The sequence below is a fragment of the Symsagittifera roscoffensis genome, chromosome 2 (assembly GCF_963678635.1).
Source record: "Symsagittifera roscoffensis chromosome 2, txSymRosc1.1, whole genome shotgun sequence".
Lineage (NCBI taxonomy): Eukaryota > Metazoa > Xenacoelomorpha > Acoela > Convolutidae > Symsagittifera > Symsagittifera roscoffensis.
The window spans coordinates 79,200,506-79,208,526 of record NC_087063.1 but is presented as its reverse complement, the minus strand read 5'-3'; the positions used below and the strand labels follow the sequence as shown (position 1 = coordinate 79,208,526).

At 35.9% G+C, this 8,021-nt stretch overlaps 1 protein-coding gene across 1 annotated transcript; it reads left to right on the top strand.

Annotated features, from left to right (window-relative positions):
• Positions 1 to 462: 462 nt before the first annotated feature.
• Positions 463 to 5,726, top strand: LOC134839525 (aminoacyl tRNA synthase complex-interacting multifunctional protein 1-like). The gene is made up of 4 exons (XM_063855106.1): positions 463 to 921; positions 3,248 to 3,367; positions 4,364 to 4,503; positions 5,351 to 5,726. Exons 1-4 carry the CDS (start codon positions 579 to 581, stop codon positions 5,621 to 5,623), a joined length of 876 nt encoding a protein of 291 aa, XP_063711176.1. The 5' UTR covers positions 463 to 578; the 3' UTR covers positions 5,624 to 5,726.
• Positions 5,727 to 8,021: the final 2,295 nt, after the last annotated feature.

Here is an 8,021-nt window from a genome sequence, read left to right as displayed (position 1 = left end):
AATTTTATTTGGGCGTAATAGTTTTCATTTGACAAGCATTTTATTTGGGCGTTGCCTCATATTGTTTCATTTGACAAGCAAATCATGTTTTTTGAGTGTTTTGAGGGCGAGGGGCACTTTTCATAAATCTTAAATCTTGTTGATTTTTTGGCTTAAAAGGTTTTTGTCAAGGTATTTGTTACCGCTTGTTAAAATATCTTCCGATGCTAATTTCATTTTTTTTGTCTCGGAATGTTTTTTTTAAACTTATCTTATTTTTGATGATAGATTTAGTTTTTTCGACATTTTCGATTTTCTTGTGATGTATCGCAAGTGGTGCGAAGCTCAGCTTCGCCTCTCTGTTTATAATTGAGTTCATTTCAATAATTTATAATATTTGTACTGCGATTTGAGATTTCATTTATAATTGAGTTCAATTCAATGGTTTATAATATCTGTGGTTTAATAATTAAGTCCATGGAACACCATTTCAGATATTGATTTAATATCAGATTGTTTCGAAAATTTCTTTATTGAATCAAAATATCAGAAAGTCGCCTCAATTTCTGCTGAATAAATTGAGTTGTCGCGCAATAACCATGAACATCGTGGACGCCGAGGAAAAAATATCGGAGTTGCGTAAGAAAGTTTCGATGCTCCGTGAAAAGACAATCAAATCTCAAATTGCGAATCTGATGCGCGAAAATGGTCAGCTGAAAAAAGATATCGATGAGCTTAAAAGTAAATACAACCAGGCACTACTGTCCAATGGAAAATGTGTTTCTTTGCTGGCAAATGGGGACTCGTCCAAAAGTGATTCTACTGGAAATAATACCGAAACCGCAACGAAAAATCGGGTGGCATCGAGTGAACAGGTTCCGAAAAAGGCGAAAAAAGAGAAGCAGACGAAAACTACTCCGAGTAATTCGACTCCCGCTAAAGGTAAACAAAAGCATTGTTAATTAGCCTTGTGATTAGAAGCGTTATCAAAGAATATTGAAAATTTGCTTTTTTTGAAGCAATAGCTTTAAATCTGCTTGCTTTTGCTGGATCATTATTTTGTACCTGGTTAATTGGTGGCCAGTGTTTGACGATTATCAAGCGACCGTTGCGCAGATGATTGAAAGCGTGTCCCTTAATCCCGAGGTTTGGGGCTCTGTTCTGGCACATAGGATAGTTTTTATTAGTTCAACTTTCTTTCACTTTTTCAGACTTTTAGAGCTACTTTATGCCGTTTTATCGCCGGTTTTTAGGCACCTCAACCTCAAAGAAACGTAGTTTGGATTCGAGTGAGGAGCATATTAAAGCCCTAATGGTCATGATTTGTCCAAAAAATTCAACAAAATTCTCACTGTCTCGAGAAAACTAGTCTGATGTTTTCGTTGCTATTCAGACCAGGCTATTGCCAGAAGAAGTCTTTTTGCCTGAGAAACTCACTACCTAAATGATTTTACTATTGCTTTAATATGCTTAAGTGTTATTGGCTTGCTATGGAATCCAAATGGCCTTTTTTCCATCCAATTTACTCATGAAGACTACTGAGTTTTTAGAAAATCAAGAGAAAAACGAAAAAAAAATTAAATGGTTCAACTGTGCTACACGTACAGCAATGAGCTACTCATTCTTTTTTTGGCGAATCGTTTCTTTGCCTGGGTTGAATTTCTTGAATGAGCCCTTTTGAATGAAATTCAAAAATTTGCATTTATCCTGGTTTCGCAAGTAGTGTGAAGCTGCGCTTCGCCGTTGTTGTACTGTGCGAAGTAATTTTATACTAGATTTTTGAAAATATTAGGTCTCGGTTTTTGTTTTAAAATATTTTATTTTCTATAGAAAGTGGTCCGCAGTTTAGGTTCTGGGTTATGTAATGTTGCGTTCAAAGAGCTCTGAGTTGTATTAACCCTCTTCGGTATGACGAAGTTTACGCAGTCGAATTATTGTCACACAACGAAGCGTTTTTTTTTCTAACTGAATTCGCAAAGATGAGTGCTACTTTTGATTGCATTTTTTCAGCAGGAAGCATTGGTAATTGGATCGCATGTGCTTTGAAATTTGATTTAAAAGAAGGCAACACAGTTGATAATTTGTGTCATCAGTCAATCGTTTTTAATTCATCAAATGAACTGGAATGCCTTATACAACGGTATGATAATTACCTTTGCGACAAGCAAAGGTATTGCAATCGAGTACTAGACTTTTCTTCCGTAAATAACTTTGTTTACGTTCACAGGATGACTAAAATTGTGGTGATCTCTTCTTTCGTCAACGAACAGTCTGCTTTTAAATGCCCGTTCTGTTCGATGCTTGTATTTGTTTGTTGGCTGTAAATTCACCTACTCTGGCTTAAGTATATCAGTATTCTTTTTTTCGTTTTCTTTTTTTTTCATTCGGCTTAAAAGGGTTCGGTTTGTAATATATTGGCTTAGAGACCTCTTTTTGAGTTATTTGAGGAGTTTTTCGAGGAGGAATGTAAGTGTTTGATACCCCCTCAAATTTTATCCAAGTGTTTTGAGGAGGGACTTAAACTTTTTTATTTTCTAAAATAAAACCAGTTTTTTGTCTATTCAAGCTTGCCAGTTTTTTAAAAACCAGTTTTTTGTCTATCAATAGCTTGCTTAGAAAAACTTAAACTTCTCGCCAGTCGATTTTCTCTATGAATCAACTTGACATATTTCAAAGTTTCATCGCATGATTAGCGTGCTCAGAAAAACTTTGAAATATTTCAAGCTATTTCATAGACCGTATCGTTTTGCGAAAAGCATAAGTTTTAATGAGCAAAACTTTTAGCAAACTTTTTATAAGCAAACTTTGCGCAATCCTATTTGCCCTTTGAAATAACTTGAAAGACTTGGTTCGGCATTACGTTTCTGAAGGGATTTTTTTTTAGGCAGGCGACCACTGGAAAAGCAATTTTGGCTCCTTTCCAGTTCCCCCTTTCATTTTTTCTAAAAATTTTTATATGAAAGTCTTTTTAAGTGACTTTTCATGTTATAAATTGTATTAAAGCGTGTGAGCGTGAACAGCTAAACAAATTTTTACAACATTTCTTACATTCAAAACTTCTTGTGAACAATTTTTGAACAGTTTTATTTTTTAATTTTACGAGGGAGTGGGGAACTAGAAAAGAGCCGCAATTTTTTAAACAAATATTCCAAGCAGTCTCAAATTGATCCCCATGCAGGACAAATGTGGTGAATAATTTTTCAAAACAACTATCTCGTGAAAAATTCACGCGGACGCGGATCTAAATGAATGTTTTTTTTTATTGTAGAAGAGAAGTCATTTGACGTGTCCAAGTTGGACTTGCGCATCGGCTACATCCGAGAGGTGTCCCGCCACCCAGACGCCGACACGCTCTACGTCGAAGAGATAGAGTGCGGAGATGAGCCAGGTAATGAAAATGAAAATGCTAATTCTCGTGGGGAGAGGGGTTGTAATTATCAGTTATCGGGGGTCCCTAATTATTCGGGGAGGGGGGTTTGGGTATCTTTGCGACAAGATGTTGAGTTTTGATTTGACTTCAATTCTAATAGAGCTGAATAAGGCGTAATAAAAAGTTTTCATAAAAAGCTTTCAAAACAAATAACTTGAGTGTTAAACATCCTTTAAATGATGTTCGTCCGCTACCGATCTTTGGTTCAAGTTCTCCGGTATTGAAATTTTTTTTGAAATGTTTTTAGTGGGGGTCTTCTTTAGTCGTGAGACCATCATTTTTTACAGGTAAATTTATGTATTGGGCAGGTATGTGGGGGGGGGGATTCCTGGATAATTAAGCACCTGCGGTTACTTGAATAAGTGTTTGCTTACTGTTTTGCATGTTCACTGTTAGTCTCCGCGGCAATAGACGTGGTATAATAAGACAGCATATTAAAACAAAGATCGCCGGTTACTGTGCAAGTAGCACAGTATGTTCCGACCATGGTTTTTTCAAACTAGTGTCGTTTTTTCTGTGTAGTGTGATAAAGAAATCTGAGCCTGAAAATAGAATTTAGACAAATGCAACATTTATAGTCAAATAGGCCAATTGGAAAACAGTTTTTCCTGAAAATGGCTAGAAAAACCAGTTTTTCTCGACACAAGGATTCTTTGGAAAATTTTTGATATCGTTCGAATCACAACTGAAAGGGCTTTAATATGATATACCACTGAACTCTCTCTAATGATTATTTGTGGTAGCTCATTTTGCATGGATAACAAAAAACAGAAAAAACTTGAACACACTCGAATACAAAGTTCCTCTGCATTTTTCAAATGGTCGGAAAAATTATCAAAAATAATACAACTTTTGGTATATATTGACTCGCTCAGCTGTGTCAGATCTTTTTGTCTGAAGTTTTTGTTAATGGTGGGAAAGTAACAAAAATGAACCCCGGATATTGTTGTGTAGGGAATGAAAGTGGGTTTGGTGATGCGAGGATTGTGTGCAGTGGTCTTGTTGCCGCCATGGAGGAGAGTGAGCTGCGCAACAGAATGGTGCTCGTCATGTGTAACCTCAAACCGGCGAAGATGCGAGGAGTCACATCTCAGGTCAGACATTAAGAAGCGTTTTTACCACGGAAAGATCTGCGGTTTTGCAGAAGGGAGTGGCAACTCTTGATTTCATAAGTTGTCATGAAATGTTTGGCTCAAGTTACTCATGCAAATTTTAGATGGCAACATTTCGAGTAAATTCAGCTTCAAATAAAAACCTTTTCACTAGGAGTTATGTAATTCTATTAAGATTCGATGAACCTAGTGTAGACTCTATATGCCTTGGTGATTTTTTTCAGGAAAACGTCTTAAAATGCTCTAATAACTATAAACGTGATTTCCTTAATGCTTTTATGGATGTATTTAAGAATATCTCTGCACTTTTTGAGTTCAATTCAAATTCATCTGCTAGACGTTAGGCGAATTGCGCTCTCTAATCACGAAAACGGAAATGGTGCGAAAAAACTTGAACGGCTCCTAGTTTCGAAAGAGGATTTTATCGTTTCGAAAGAGGATTTTATCGTTTCGAAAGAGGATTTTATCGTTTTGAAACTTCACCCATCGATCCGGTTTACATTTTTTTCTATTGAATTAATCTTATAAAATGTCAGTCTTAAATAGTTCTTGAAATTTAAAGTCATGTAAGGCAATATATTTCTTATTTTGAAATTCGTAAAAATTGGTTTTTACTTTGAAGTTGATTTTTTTTTCACAAAATAAGTCAGTTTTTTTGTCTCCTTGTGCTCATTGACTATTTTTCAACTGTCTGGTGGCCATGTGTAAGCAAGCATAAAGGTTTATTTGAAAACGAACCAACTCTTCTGCATGACATTGCGTGAGTATTATTCGAAGGTCAAATACTATGAAAATGATATGACTTGTTAGCAATATAACTTTTACCCAGGCTATGGTCATGTGTGCTGTGGAAGCAGGGGGCAAGGCCGAACTGGTAGATCCTCCCCCGGGCGCCAAGGTGGGCGACAGAGTGGTGTGCAAGGAGTACCCGGGCGAGCCAGAGCAGCCTTTTATGCACCCGAAGAAGAATATCTGGGAGAGTGTGAAGGGAGATCTGAAGGTGGATTCGAATGGAGTTGTGAGGTATAAAGATGCGCCCCTAGAAGTGGAAGGAAAAGGACTGCTCACTGCCAAACTCAGCAGAAACTGTCAAGTGTCTTGAGAAGTAAAGAAGCAACTGTTGTTGAATTTAACCTAAGAGAAGACTCTGTGATCGAAATATGGGACTTGAATTGACAACTGAGTGATGATTTGATAGTAGGTGAAGTTGACAATTCAATTAAATAAAATTATTTGACCTATAGGTAATTTTTCACTGAAAACATTTTATTGACAGACTTTAATGTGTGAAGGTACTGTAATCCTTAAGAAGCTCTAGAAGATTTTTGCTCTCGCGATTAATGTACATTTTTAGATAATTACACAAGCAGTAGCGGAGTGTATTAGTAAGAACTTTCTTTTTTTCCAACCTAAGTCGCAAATAAAAGTGCTACTTTGGTGGCACTTTTGAATGGTAGGCTGTTTTAGCAGTATATTCCCGAGAGCTTTGACTTCTGATTAGTAATAAGCTAACACAGTTGATGCTTTATTTTCATACAACAGTATAATGATTTAAATCTCCTTTCAGAAAATTTCCAACCTGATATTCGAATGACGTGGTGTCAGAGTTTTTACTTTAATACGCGCAGCTTAGGTTTTCTTTGAGTCAGACTTCTTTACCGCGGAGGGGAGGAAGAAGTCACATATTTATCAAATTTTACCTCAATTTGATAGTTTTAGTCTTCATCAAACTTTACGATAGATTAGTCTTATTTGAGATAACGTTTACTAATTTGCGCTAGCAAGATCAGTTGAAATTCTTTGAGATCATGGCATTTGATAGCACGTGCTTTATTCGCTTTAGTACGAACATTCTTGTTTTTCAAACTAAGTCGCTATTGGGGGCACTTTGAATCGGTAGGGCGCTGTAGCAGTATAATAGCATAGGTGATTTGAAATTTGATGACTAAAAATTTAACACAATTGATGCATTTTTAATTCATCAATCAACCGAAAAGAAAGTATTTCGGCTCTTTTTCCTTTTCCCCCCCACCTGCAAATTTTTCAATTTGAACTTACTGTTCGCTTTGTCCGATTGCCATGAAAATTGACAGGCAGACTGATTAGGCCATAACAAACATATTTGGTCTTCATAATTAACCTTGTAAAACTACTCGTTAGACTATAAAATTCATGTTTGTGTGAGGTGGGGGGGGGGGGGGGGGAAGGAAAAAGAGCCAGTATTTCAAACAGCAGTAAAATGATGAAAAGCTCGGTTCAGAAGTTTTCCAACTCAACACATCTTGCAATTTGTTTTTTTGAAATGCATAATTTATACATAACTTGGCGTTATGCTTCCGAATTAATTACATGCAAAATTGTGTCTTTTTGTATAGTTAATGCCAAATTGTTGGTAATATCCGATTCCGTCAACAAATCCGAACTACTTAATTAACCTAAAACTGCTCTTTTCGACGTCAGATTTTTTTTTTCACTGCGTACCTGACGCAAACGCCGTGTTTAAAAAAACTAATTAACTTAAAAGTGCAATAGTTTTTGACCGATTAAATTTTTCAAGGTCACCAATTTTGCCAACAAGTTGGCTTTAACTATATTTGATGCTACTTTTGCTGCAGCGAATTGGCAATTTGTTAGGATATGAAACTTTGTTATTGGTGGCTAGTTTTTGAGAAATTTAACAATTCGTGGCTGAGTGGTTAGTGCTTGAGACTCATAGTCTCTAGTACACAGATTGGAATGCGACACAAGACCGAGTTTTTCGAGGCTTATTTCTGTGTTTTTTTTCTTATTTCACTTGATAGAGCTGCTTTTTGGTCGTTTTCTCGCGCTTCACCTCTGTGTAATTTTAGTAAAATATGCTCTAATAAGTGACAATGAACGAATAAAAGATCTATTTAGGTTATTGTTGTTTATACTTCAAATTCGAGCAAGAGTAAATTTTCTCTGTTTGACTGGGCCTTTTCAGTTCAATTTAATCTAATTTGCTAAAAGGCAGGCAGAGCACGCTCTTCAATGACAAAAAAACGCAAAGAAGTTAAATTATTTATAGTTTTAAAATAGGAATTTAATTTAAGCTTTGGATTGATTCTTGAAATTTAGAGAGCTTCTACGTGCTGTATTTTTTTTGGAATTCAAAAGTTGAAAAATCGTCAAAAATTGATTGTTGTTTTGTTTTCTGAGTTAATTGACCCTTCTCCAGCTGTCGATGGCTTTTTCATAAGATCTTCGGCTGAGTGATCTACTGTCTGCCTATAACTTTCGACCTATGAAGTGGCAGACGGTAGTTTCAATCCTCCGCTGTTGCAAGCTATTTTGCCGATCTAAATTTTTGTACTGATTTTTTCTCTTTTTTTAAAATTATTTCGGAGAGCTGCGGAATTGAGTTGCAATTTTTTTTTCACAGGAGCAAGTTGCATATTTTTGTTTTCAACCTATGAAATGAGTTTTTTTAAGGTTTTTTTTAGATTTTCTCTAACTTCTCGATATTTATATTTGAAATT

Excerpts from the sequence above, each read along its gene's own strand:
- LOC134839525 (XM_063855106.1), top strand. The coding sequence starts at position 579 with ATGAACATCGTGGACGCCGAGGAAAAAATATCGGAGTTGCGTAAGAAA. Across the intron at positions 3,368-4,363 it reads AGAGTGCGGAGATGAGCCAG|GGAATGAAAGTGGGTTTGGT; the intron begins GTAATGAAAATG and ends ATTGTTGTGTAG. Across the intron at positions 4,504-5,350 it reads TGCGAGGAGTCACATCTCAG|GCTATGGTCATGTGTGCTGT; the intron begins GTCAGACATTAA and ends ACTTTTACCCAG.